Here is a 13,193-nt window from a genome sequence, read left to right on the forward strand (position 1 = left end):
CTAAAGAAGCAGAAAGTGCCATGCATGCGTGATGCGGCGTTTATTGAATCACAACCTGATATGGACACAAATACATTTAAGGCTATTTCCCATTTGGAAAATGTAATTGACGTTGATAAAAAAAATGGTCTAACTCTTCTTGACACATACTTTAAATAAATTATGATAAGTGTTTACTTTGTGTTCATTTTCGTTAATGAGGTAGGGGGAGGTGGGGCACCTTGGTCTGCTTTTTTTACTTTATCATTTTTAATCTCATGAAAAAAAATTTAATGAACAGTTGCATTTTCTACAATAAGTTTCTCTAAACACTTCTCAACACCACAGATCTTTTTGAAAACATTGAATTGATAAACCTTTTCTATATTATTTTTTAAAGTTATTATATTAATTTGTAAGTGTGTTAATTTGTGTAGGTTTTATATTAATTTGTAAAGTGAACCAACCTTCCCCACCGATGGGGTACGTTGGTCCGCCTGGTGGGGCACATTGGACCGCATATTTCAAACAACATTTGTTACAATTTTAGTGGACGATACTATCGTATTCTCTTTTGTGTGTAGAGTGAAAAATATAAAGTTTAAAGATTAATATAACATATTAAATTGATTTTAATTGATAAATCATCTTTAATTAAAAACAGAAATAAGCATTCACCATTAGCCAATTATTTTCTAAAAATCAAAAGAAAAATCAATTATTGAATACTCATGAGACAATTAATGCATATTCAAGTTAATTAAAGATGAGTTAAAGGGTATTTGGGAATATAAAACTGCTACTTCCAGAGCTTTGGAAGTTGCACTTCTATTGAACTGGGTTTTGGAATAATATGTCATATGCTACTTATATGCAAAGTTACATCAATATTTGCTAGGGAGAAAAAGCTCTGTTTTTGTTCATTACACTGCATGAAATAACTCCAAAAAGAAAATAATCCTGTTATACCAGAGTTTCTTAAATTGTGTTCCGCGGAACCTAAAGGTCAAGATTTACGGTCGCCACTCGCCACGTGGCGACTCAGTTTTCAAAATTGGCGACCCCAAAAAATCTCTACAGTCGCCAACTTTTTTGGGGGGTTATTTTTATTTTAGATCCTAAGAAAAGAATTCCACACCACAGATGCCTCAGTACAATAAGGATTCACCGATAGAGACCGTACTCCGACTGAATGTTGTTTATTTTACAAAGTTTGCATGTCCTTTCTCACTGCCTGCCTGAATGTTGGTTATTTTACGTTGCTTGAATGTTCCTCTTACGCGATTCAGGCAATGTAAAATAAGCAAAAATACAGTGAATTAGGAAGCCATTTGCACAAGATCAGAGCGTTTGCTCCTTTGTCTTGACTCTGTTTTTCAAGTAATTAGCGTACTATAATCATGATTTCAAGAAGAAATCATTATATTTTAGATTATATTTTAGATAAATTTTGATTATGCCTTCAAAGTAATTACCTTTTCACGTTTTTAGTTTAGTTGCTCAAATGGTATATTAAATTCAAACTTTATTTTTTTACATCGTATTATACACCTGGGATTATACGAAGCTTTTTTTTTCTTCAGGCCCATTTTAGAACCTGCAGATCATAGGCCGCCCGCCGATAATACACAGGAAAATATGGTTATTAAATTACAGGGTTCGTACGCTCCAGGAAAACCTGGAATTGTCTGGGGAAAATCAGGAAAATTTCAAATTTTGCCCCCAAAAAAATTTTTTCCAGGGAATTTTGAACCTTGAGTTCTAATCTTCGTTTTTATCGATGTTTCCTGAAAAAAAAAATGTAAAAAGTTTTGAGGCAAAATGACGCTGGCAATAAAATAAAAAAGGCGAACCAAAAAAAAAAAAAAAACTTCCGCGGACGCCATTTTTGCCCCTCAATAGTTCCAAAGAAAAAATTTCCTAGGGTGAACAGGAATTATGCACAAATTTAACGGGAGAAGAACATTTTCCTTCTTCTAAAGCACAAGCCTGCGGACGGTAGGGTCAATTGAGAAAATCATTTTTTAATCGAAAAGTCTTTTCAGCTACGAATGAAACGTAGTCGCCATGTTCGGTCATTCATAAGATGGAAGTAGACACGATGCTTAAGTGCCTAAGATTCCAAAAACAAAGCAGAATTGGATGTTTTCTTTAACTGTTAACTAATGAAAAGAACGCAAAATGTTCTGCAAGTTGTTTTTTTTTTATTTATTTTTTATTTTAAATATGTAATTTTCTTGAGAAATGAAAATTTTTGTTCTTAAAACTTAATCTTATCCTCATTGCCTTGGACGCAAATGTGCTAAAAACTTTTCAACTGAAGTGTAGTTTCATGAAGATTTATTATTTTTAAATTGTTTTCATGCTACAAATTCAAAAAATTATTTCTTAATTTTTGTCGTAGCCGCCATATTTGGTCATTCCAAAGATGGCAGTACACAAAACCTTTTAAGTGCCTAAGTTTCCGAAAATAGCATTGGATATTTATTGCAATGCAAACTATTGATAACAACGCAAAATGTGCCCTTTTTTCCGGGTAATTCGTAATTATTTTCTGGAAAAATGCAAAATTTTATCTCCAGAATTTTTTTTTATTCTAATTGATTTAGACGCTTATGTGCTAAAAACTGACTATTTTGTCTTATAATTGTAGTTTTTTAAGGATAAATTATTATTTGTAACTACTTTTATGCTACAAATTCAAAAATCTACTCATTATCTTAAATTTTTTACTTAGTCGCCATATTTGGTCATTTGCGAGATGGAAATAGATAAAAATTTACAAACACATAATTAGATGTTTATCTCAATGTCTATTGAAAGCAATGTTTATTGAAAGTAAATGTGCAAAAAAGAAAATTTTTAATTTTAATGCAAGCATCCTTTATATGCAAAAGGAAAAAAAAAACTGATTATTGGCATTGGCTTATGATTGACGGATGTTGACTTTTGATAGAATGCATTGTATGGTATGCCCATCGATGCAACAAGTTAATCATATTTATACTGAAAAATAGCTTTGTACTTTGCTCAATATGTTTTGTGTTACATACTAATAGGAAAATAAAAAGAATCGTAAACCAAAAGCGGAGAAAGATTGCTGCTGATTACAGCAAAACGCTAATATGCATGACATGTGGCATCAGAGAAACGTTAAAATAAGTTGAAAGTACATTGTTTTTAACAAATAGTTAACAAATGAAAACAATTTTTAACGAAATGTTAAAAAAAAAAAAAAACTTGTGACAGAAATTTTTTTTTAAAAAACCAAGTTTTTTTTTACAAGTGGAAAAGTTTCAGTTCTTACACATTGCTACTTCGAACAATTTTGACTATATTCAGTAAATTACCGCCCATTAGCCTGGGCTAACGCAAAAATACGTGAAATACACCGCCAGCTCAGTCATTTCCAGCCGAGGACTGCACGAAACTGCAGTCCTCGGCTGGAAATGACTGAGCTGGCGGTGTATTTCACGAATTTTGACTATTTTGAAAATATTGTTACTTAAATTTAATTTTGAGTGAAGCGAGTAACCTGTAATTTTCTAAAAAAATAACCTGGAAAAGTAAGGGAATTTTTTTTAACCAAAAGTGTATGAACCCTGTACTTTTTTCAAATTCTTTTTCTAAAACAGTTTTATGTTTTGCTTTAAATCTTGTTCTGAAAGTATGAAAATATTATGCAAATTTTGGCTCTTTAAAAAAACACACCATTATGTATGTTTTTTTACATAAATCCTCGAATGTCGTTCCGATCCTATTTGATTCCCAATTAATTGAAACAGTCTTTATTCTGAAAATCGTCAAAATAGGAAAAAAAATTAATTAATTTAAAACTTAAAAAGGCAACTTGTTTTTGATGTGGACAGTAATACTCGCGATCGATTAGGAATACATTCCATTGAAAATCGTTTAAACAACGGGGGCTAGTTTCTATTTATTCGAATAACAGTTGTAATTTTTTAATCTTCAATTGCATCAGATTAAAATATAAGCCAAATAGCCAGTCCTTTGATTGTTTTCCCTTCATAGTCATCCTAACATGGCGACGCTGCGTATTGAACGTAGTCGCCATGTTTGGTCATACTCTTAGTTCAAATAATGCAAAAAGAATGATTTTTTTTTTGGAAATATATTCTTGGTAAATGCCAAATTGTATATTACTGGAGGAGGTCTGTAGTTAAATATTTTTATGGCAAAAAAAATTTTTTTTTTTCACTGTGGGACCATGGTACTGTGTACACTACTTTATTTTTGGCTTAATGTTTTTTTTTTCTTATGAAACTTTAAAATGGGTGGAATGAACCATTTGCTTCAGGAGCTCCCAACCTTCACCCTATGCCTCTTATGTTTCCATGATTAATATAATTTATATTTCTTGTTAGCATTCCTTTAGCATCACTTTCATAATATTTGTTTCAAAAAATACAAGTCGAAATCCCCCCTTCCCCCACCCCCATTATTGTACTACAGCGCTGTTTTCGAAACCCGGTAAAACTGGTGGCCACCAAGCTTTTTGAGCCTAGTGGCCATTGGCCACTTGAAAATTTTCTGAACCTTGAGGTCTAGCAGAACCCCAGGGTTCTACGGAGCTCTCTCGGAGGTTCCATGAGATTTGCATATTTTCTTTTCACACCTTTCAAATTTGTCACTTAAAAAATTGACAAAAATAATGCATTTTCAAAAATACATTTACTGTCACTTTCACATCAAATCTACGCGTTATTACCCATCTGGGATAGCTACTATATAGAACAATTTTATTTCTCGCCTAAAATAATGCAGATTTTTGACCATCAAAAATATCATGAAATGGTGCCTTTAAGATTTTAACTTCAAAATGTTTTCGAGATCAATCCCAAAACGCTTATTTTGCAGCTAATAACAAAAAATTGGGTTTTAAAATCTTCAATTTTGAAAACATTTCGGAAGAAGCTATTGACTCCCTAATATCGCAAAAAATAGTTTAAAAGTGGCTTCAATGTTCAACAAATTTCAAGAAAGCACCCCAAATCCCTCTCCTACAACATTACCAAAAATTGCCATAAATTACACATTTTGACAGCAATTTCAAATATTCGTTTTTTCTTGATCGGTAAGGCATCGGACTTGTGACCGGGGGGGTCTGGGTTCGATCATCGCTGGTCGAAGATCCACCGTCTTCATTAATGGTGACTGGGGGACGTAGTCACAAAGTCCTCCAAGTGAAACGATACTCTGGGGAGGTGCTGGACCAGGAATTGCTCGGTTACTGGCCTGGTTCAAAAAATCAGAGCTGCCTTCAGGGTTCCATCCATCTGGTTAAGCCACAAATACAGTTGGCTCTCTGTTTAACGATTTTCTCTGTTTGAAGACTTCTTTTCACTGGTCCGGATGCGCCACTGTAGTTTTAAAAGCATTCTATTTGAGGTCGTATTCTACTTAAGGACAATTTTTTATGGTCCCTTGAAAGTCGTTAAAGAGAGAGTCAACTGTAGTGGCAGGTACAGGGGACTCTGGAGTGAAAAGAGAAAAGTATCTATGGCAGCAGTTGCAAGGACAATTGAAGCATTTAACGAGTGATGACCAATTTCAGGAGGAGTACTGGTCACAAGGGTCTAAATAGTTTAGTACTGTCTATGGAAACTATAATATATACAGCGACTCTAGTTCTGTCTGAGGGAACACACAGTGACACCAAAAACTCTGATTTATAAATAAGTAAAAATATGTTAAAAAATAAGAGATATTTTAAAATTTTTAATTTTAAGGTTGAAAAACTTTTTTAACGTAAATTTAAGTTAATTATTAGGAACTGATGTGATATACCCCACCCTTGGCGATATTTTCCTGTTGACGCCAAGAAAGCGTCGCCAAGAAAACGATGTATGAGGACATATGTCATACATCGTTAATAGAGATGCTTTTTTAGCCTCAACAGGAAAAAATCAGATAAAAAAAACATGATCAAAGCACTTCAGAACACAATATATATAAAAACAACATAAAACCACAACAAAAAACATCATGAATATACGCTTCAAAAATACCAGTAACTAGAAAGTTTTTGTACACAAAGAACAATTACTAGAAAGTATTTAAAATGCTTAAATTAACAAATTACTATAACAGCTCACCAATGAAATATGTACCAATAGAAATAAAAGCTATTTTCCAACATGCATTTCATCGAACAAAAACTTTTCTCATACTCTGCTAAAAAAGAGCAAAGCGATTCAAATTGCGATGTTTAAAGCGGAAAACATCCCCAAAATTAATAACTATTTCAGCCAAAAAAGCGCTTAGTTACTCAAATTTCAATGTGTGAAAAGTAGAAATGTCTCAACAGAACATCCTAAACATAAACAATACAAAAATACAATAATTTATTTGCTATCCAGACATGCTTTCAAAATACCTATTATATTTTACATAAAATAACACCTTTATATTTTTATAAAATGCTGGAGTCAACTTATTTTCAGAAATTCAGTACCTAATGGAGCCAGGTTAATAGAATAAGTCTAAATAATACGTGGCATTGATAAGAATTAACTTTTAGAACAAAATAACCGCAGTTTTTGTAAAATTAATTTACATACAGTAAAAATAGAGTTAAAAACTACGAGAACCCATCAAGGATTTGTAAAAACAAAGATATTCGGAAGTTAGAGTTTTTTTTAATTCTAAAATAAAGAACTTATCTTTTTATGGTATAAATTCTCACACTCAGTCTAAAACAAATCATCATATGACAATGGCACGTTACAGATACACACCACGTTGGAGTTAACTTTTAATTAACGTTCAAGTTTGAAGAATGTGGCATTTTCTAATGTTTTTACTCCAAAACACAACTACTGAATTTAAACTAACACAAAATAAGCTTTCATGTAAGGTGTATTGCACAAAACAATATGTATCTCTCCTGCGTGAAACCGAGTAGACAACCCAAGTAAATAAGTTTGAACAGATCTCAGATTGCATTCGTCTTGCCTAACACAGGTTAGTTTCGCCAGGGATGCCATGCTTAAAAATTATCGATTCATTGGCAAGAAAAATATTTCAATTTTGTGCAAAAAATCGGATGTCGCCAAATGGGGGGGGGGGGGGTTATATCACATCTGTACCAATTATTAAAACTTTTGTAGGTAAAGCACATCAGTATTTCTTTTCCTAATTAAGAAGATATTTTAACCATATAACTCATGCATAAATTCTGAGGATAATTATCCCTTTTAAAAATTCTGAGTATTTCTCGGAATCACAAATAGGAGTATGGTATTTTACAAAGAGAAATAATAATTAACAATCATCAATAATTAAAATGATCTATAATTATGTGTATTTAATTAGTGATTTAATGACAAATAGTAGATGTGATAGTCTTTTTGAGGTAAGAAGCTGGGCATTCTCCGAAATAGAATACTGGATACGCCACTACAAACTATTGAAACACCAGAGGCTCCACGAAAAAAGTGAGCATTAGAAAGGGTCCCACTAATCAAAGAAATCACCAAATGCTGTGTTATACTAATTTCATATATTTCAAAGAAAAAGTACAATTAAATTGACAGCTTTAGGTTAGCATATCTTTGTGTTCTAAAATGAAATATAATAAATTAGATAATCTTCACTAAAGTGTACTTTTTTGTTCCTTTAATCAATTATTTGTTTTATTTTGTTTCTATGTAGACTGCTTATATAGCAAAAAACATTTGTTTAATACAGGAACTTTATTATAGCATATTGCATATTTTACTCTTAGAAAACAATTGTCTGCAAAAACTTGGAAGTATATTTGAAAATATAAACCATAAAAAAGTGCAGACATGAAATAAAACTTTTGGTAAAATTAATTTAGTTTACTTTTTGTTAAAAAATTACAAAATATATCTTTGCTTTTTTTGCCCTAAGTTTTTATTAATATTTCAAAACATGTGTAACATAAAATGTGATGAATGTTTAATATACAAACACTTAGAGAATTGTTATAATTATTGAGATTTAAGAGAAAAGAGTTTTAAAATTATGTGGGGTAGGTTGATCCGGTCCAACGTGCCCTACAAAGAGTGGACCAACCTACTCCAAGTTCTTGGTTCGAAAAAGTGATGTCTTATTTTTCTTCTTTTTAACAAAAAATTAAAAAAAAAAAAGCCAGTTATTGTGAACTAAAAAAACTCACTTTAAGAAAGGAGTTAAATTTTTTTTCCCGTAATCTTGATGAAAACTACTTAAAAAAAAAGTTAGTTTTCTGAAAATTACTCAGGACTATGGACTACTGAAATGACTTTCTGGAATGAAATTTGTTCAATATAACTGTATCATGTGGTTTCATTATAGGATTTGTAGGACCATAGGTGATATTTGTTGGTCATAAAATAGAATAACAAATATTTATAGTATTAAAATAATGGACACCGGCCCAATGTGCCCCACGATCCAACATACCCCATCTCCCCCTACTTAAAATAGATTGATTTTGTAATATTTTCAGTAACTCGAATATTTGATAACTCACATTTATTATGTCTTCCTTTCAATTTTGAGTTATCAAGAGTTAATTGTAATAATTTAAAAAATCACCATTGTTTTACACCCTGAATATTTATTTTTTAAAAATATCTTTTTAAATTTTAAATAATGGACATTTTTTGTAATGCATACAAAATGTAAATGATATTCAGTAAAATTTTAGAATCCCCAATTTAATGATATACAGGAGATTAATTATTCTTCATTTATGATACTCAATATACACTTCTAACAAAACTCATTCAACACAAGCATATTTTATAATTTTACCTGTTCAAAATCTTTATTGTGATTTTCCCAATACTGTTGGTTCCAAGAGTGAATTTCTAAAGCTTTTGAATAAAAATGTTTTTCATCATCAGAGAATTTCTCTGATTTTGGAAACACGTGAGATCTTAAATTTGATATCGGATGAGGTGGACCAATCCAGGTATTGTCATCATTTTCACTGAATGGTTTAACACAAGCCTGAGCATCAGTTGAGTGATCCTACAATCAATAAAAAGAGATGAACTGAATTAGTACACAAAAACAACAAATAGTGCATCATTGAAAATTCAATCATGAAATACTCATATCACTTATAATATGAGGTTGTGGATATACTACAAGTATGAGAAAAGAGGTCAGTTTGAAGAAAAAGTGAAACACCATGCAGATCGAAAATAATTGCAGTAAGAATAAGCTGAGCACAGTTAAATATGTCAGGATGCTATTAAATGCATGAAAAACACTTAAAAATGCATATTGAAAATAATGAGACAAATTGAAAACTAATGTGGCAACGGCCTAAACTCAGAGAAACAGCGCATGCAAATCTGGCAAAGTTTATTTAAAAGGCTCCAGCTGAGTTGGCTAGCGCGCGGTATCTGGATTGATGTGTTGTGTGTAAATGTTAGATTATTCCGAGATGGAACTGATTAATTTATATTTATTTCTTTTAATGGTAATGTGTTTTGTTGCAATTTACAATAAATGTTCGCTTTTAACAACTGGATTACCCGTCTCTACATTGGTGACCTGAACACGCAGTTATCAGTTGGTAGCGAAATGATTTCAAGAAAGAATGGGTCGCAGCAATTCGCCGGAAGGTAATTTATTTCGACGAAAAACTTCAATTTTTTTCAACTGTCTTGCTTTTCTGTGCATGTGTCCTTTGAGGTTCTTGAGTGTAGCATTGTACCTAAGCTATTAGTTGTTTCATGTTAGTATGGAAACAAAAGAGAATTTAAATTTGACTCAAAAGGAAGTAAGTGCTGAAAACTTAAGTTGCAATAGGGTTTCTGTAAAAGTACCTAATTTTTGGCTTAATAATGCGAAGTTATTTTTTGTACAACTTGAAGCTAGTTTTAGGTTAGCTGGCGTTACGGTTGAACAAACCAAATTCGATCATTTGGTTGCGTCGCTAGATGCAGAAACTTTGTCTCATGCTACCGATATTTTATGTCAGCCGCCAGAAAAACCATACACCGCACTTAAAGAAAGATTGTTAGCGGAGTTCGAATTTTCTCAGAGTCGTAAAGTAAAGACATTAATTGAAGACTTAGAATTAGGTGACAAATCTCCATCTATGTTATTACGAAAAATGAAAGAATTAAGTGAGAGTCATGTAGATGATGATTTTTTAAAAAATATTTGGCTTCGTAGGTTACCGGTACCAGTGCAAATAATTTTAGCGGTCAGTTCTGAAAATTTAGAAAAGTTAGCGGAAATGGCAGACAAGATTTGCGAATATACTGGGTTGGTTGTAAACTCAATTGATAAGCAAGCTTTTCAATACCAAACTGCTAGTACTGAAATTCAGTTGGAACAATTGCAACTGAAAGTAGACGAACTTACTAAAATTGTAAAAACGCGCAGTCGCTCAAGGTCTCCAAATCGATCTCAGGACCGTAAACAATTTCATTTGAGAGCTGAAAAGCGGAATAATTGGTTATGTTGGTATCATTTTAAATTTAAAGACAAAGCTACCAAATGTGTAAAACCATACGCTTTTGAAGCGAAATTTTCAAATTTTTCAAAATCGTCGGAAGTTTCTATGACTTTTACTAAAACAGGATTTAGTCGCAGACTGTATATCACTGATATTTTAACTCAAACGAGCTATCTAATTGACACAGGTAGTGATGTTTCTTGTTACCCAAAATCCTTTTTGAATTTAGACAGCGGAAAAAAAGAATTCACTTTGTACGCTGCAAATGGATCTGGGATTGATACTTACGGTACTAAGTTATTAAATTTCGATTTCGGGTTAGGACGCAGATTGAGATGGCCGTTTATCATAGCTGACGTTACAAAGCCTATAATAGGGGCGGACTGTTTGCAGCATTTTGGATTGCTAGTCGATTTAAAGAAAAGGCGTATTTTAGATCCGGTGACTAAATTTAGTGCAAGCGGTCGATCGATATTTTGCGAGGTTCCGAATGTGAAAACAATTTATGGGAATTCTGAATATCAAGAATTGTTAAAGAAATATATTGAGATTACCCAACTTAATGTTCTTTCACAAAAGGTAATGAAACATAATACAGTTCATTTCATTCCGACTGAGGGACCCCCTGTTTCAGCTAAAGCGCGTCGGTTACACCCAACGCAACTTCAAATAGCTAAACAGGAATTTGAATATATGCTTGACAAAGGGATTTGTAGACCGTCAAAAAGTAATTGGGCTAGTCCTTTGCATATGGTCCCAAAAGGCGAGTATGACTGGAGACCAACTGGCGATTACAGAGCACTAAATCGTATAACAGTTCAGGACAAATATCCAATTCCTCACATTCAAGATTGTGTTAGCATTTTACACGGGAAGAAAATATTCTCGAAAGTTGACTTAATAAGGGCGTATCACCAGATTCCTGTGAACCCCCCTGATATTCCGAAAACGGCTATAATAACACCTTTTGGGTTATATGAATTTCCGTTTCTAAACTTCGGGTTATGTTCAGCAGCACAAACATTTCAACGCTTTTTGGATGAGGTTTTGAGGGGGTTGAATTTCTGTTTTCCATACCTGGATGACATTTTAATCGCGAGTGAAAATCACCAGCAGCATAAAAAGCATTTAGAAGAAATTTTTAAACGTTTCCTTAACTACGGGATCGTTATAAACGAATCAAAATGTGAATTTGGGAAAGAAACTATAATTTTTTTAGGACATATGATAAACAGTAAGGGGTGTATGCCAGATCCAAAAAAGGTGAAGGCAGTGGTAGAGTTCCCTAAACCCAAAACTATTTCTGAACTTAGACGTTTTTTGGGTATGGTAAACTATTATCATCGCTTTATTCCAAATATCGCCGTGATTTTAGCGCCACTTCATAAGTTTTCAATTAAAAAAAAAAAACGAGATAAGAGGGAAATTCCGTGGGATACTGCTTCAGAAACAAGCTTTGAAAAAATTAAAAGTGCTTTAGCGGAAGCGACTTTGCTTTATCACCCTTCTACTAATGCAGAACTTGCTTTAACAAATGATTGCAGTGATTTTGCGATGGGTGGTGTATTGCATGAATTATCCCCCGAAGGTCCCAAGCCTTTAGTTTTTTTTTCAAAGAAACTATCGGCTACTCAATGTAAATATTCAACTTATGATAGAGAATTGTTGGCAGCATATAGTGCAATTCAGTATTTTCGATACATGTTAGAGGCAAGGAAATTTATTTTGTATGTAGACCACAAACCTCTAACTTTCGCATTTCGGCGGAAACAGGAAAAATCCTCCCCCCGAACTATCCGTCAGTTGGATTTCATATCTCAATTTACTACGGATATCAGATATTTACCTGGTAAGGGAAATTTGGTTGCGGACAGCCTATCGCGAATATCGGAGATCACATTTTCATCTCTAGATGATATAGAAATGTGGGAAAAATCACAATCTGAGGATGAAGAACTTCAGGACGTTTTAGAGGGACGAATTAAGTACAGTGGTAAATTAGCTAAAGTTCCTATGCCTGGTACCGATAAATCTCTATATTGTGATACATCAGGAAATTATAATAGATTCTTTGTTCCGCAAATTCTAAGGCGTAAAATTTTTGATACAATGCACGGTTTGTCTCACCCCGGCATACGTGCTACAAAACGTCTTATCGATAGCAAATATGTCTGGCCAAATATAAACAAAGATATAACTGCTTGGTGCAGAGCTTGTGTTCCGTGTCAGCAGACTAAAGTACATTTACATACTAAATCCCCGTTAGTTCAATTTTTAGTTCCGGATGAGAGATTTTCTCATATTCATTTAGACATAATAGGGCCACTAACACAAGTTCAAAATTTTAAGTATTGCTTGACTATAGTGGATAGATTTACGCGGTGGCCTGAAGTTGTGCCAATTACTGATATAACAGCAGAAACGGTAGCTCGTGCTTTCGTACAATCATGGGTTTCTCGATTTGGTACTCCGCAAAGGATAACATGTGACAGGGGCAGACAGTTTGAATCTGAACTTTTTACGAGTCTATCAAAGATGCTTGGCATAAAATTAGCAAGGACATCGCCGTACAGACCCCAAAGTAACGGTCTGGTGGAAAGATTGCACCGACCATTGAAGCAAGCTTTGATGTGTTACAAATCCGATTGGTTTGAAGCACTTCCATTAGTGCTGTTGGGACTCAGATCTACGTTACGTGAAGACCTTGGCGCGTCCGCGGCACAGCTGACTTATGGGTCAACTCTACGGTTACCTGGACAGTTGTATG

The 13,193-nt window shown here is 33.3% G+C and overlaps 1 protein-coding gene across 3 annotated transcripts in view; it reads right to left on the reverse strand.

Moving 5' to 3' along the window:
- The window catches only part of LOC129222119 (COA8 family protein CBG23705, mitochondrial-like), a 78,602-nt gene that overhangs the window by 5,796 nt on the left and 59,613 nt on the right, over nucleotides 1–13,193 (reverse strand). For all 3 annotated transcript variants that reach the window (XM_054856566.1, XM_054856568.1, XM_054856565.1), the window contains one exon: nucleotides 8,764–8,982. In XM_054856566.1, the coding sequence (XP_054712541.1) occupies nucleotides 8,764–8,982 (219 nt within the window). The remainder of the gene's footprint in view (nucleotides 1–8,763; nucleotides 8,983–13,193) is intronic.

This window comes from Uloborus diversus, chromosome 5 (genome assembly GCF_026930045.1).
Source record: "Uloborus diversus isolate 005 chromosome 5, Udiv.v.3.1, whole genome shotgun sequence".
NCBI lineage: Eukaryota > Metazoa > Arthropoda > Arachnida > Araneae > Uloboridae > Uloborus > Uloborus diversus.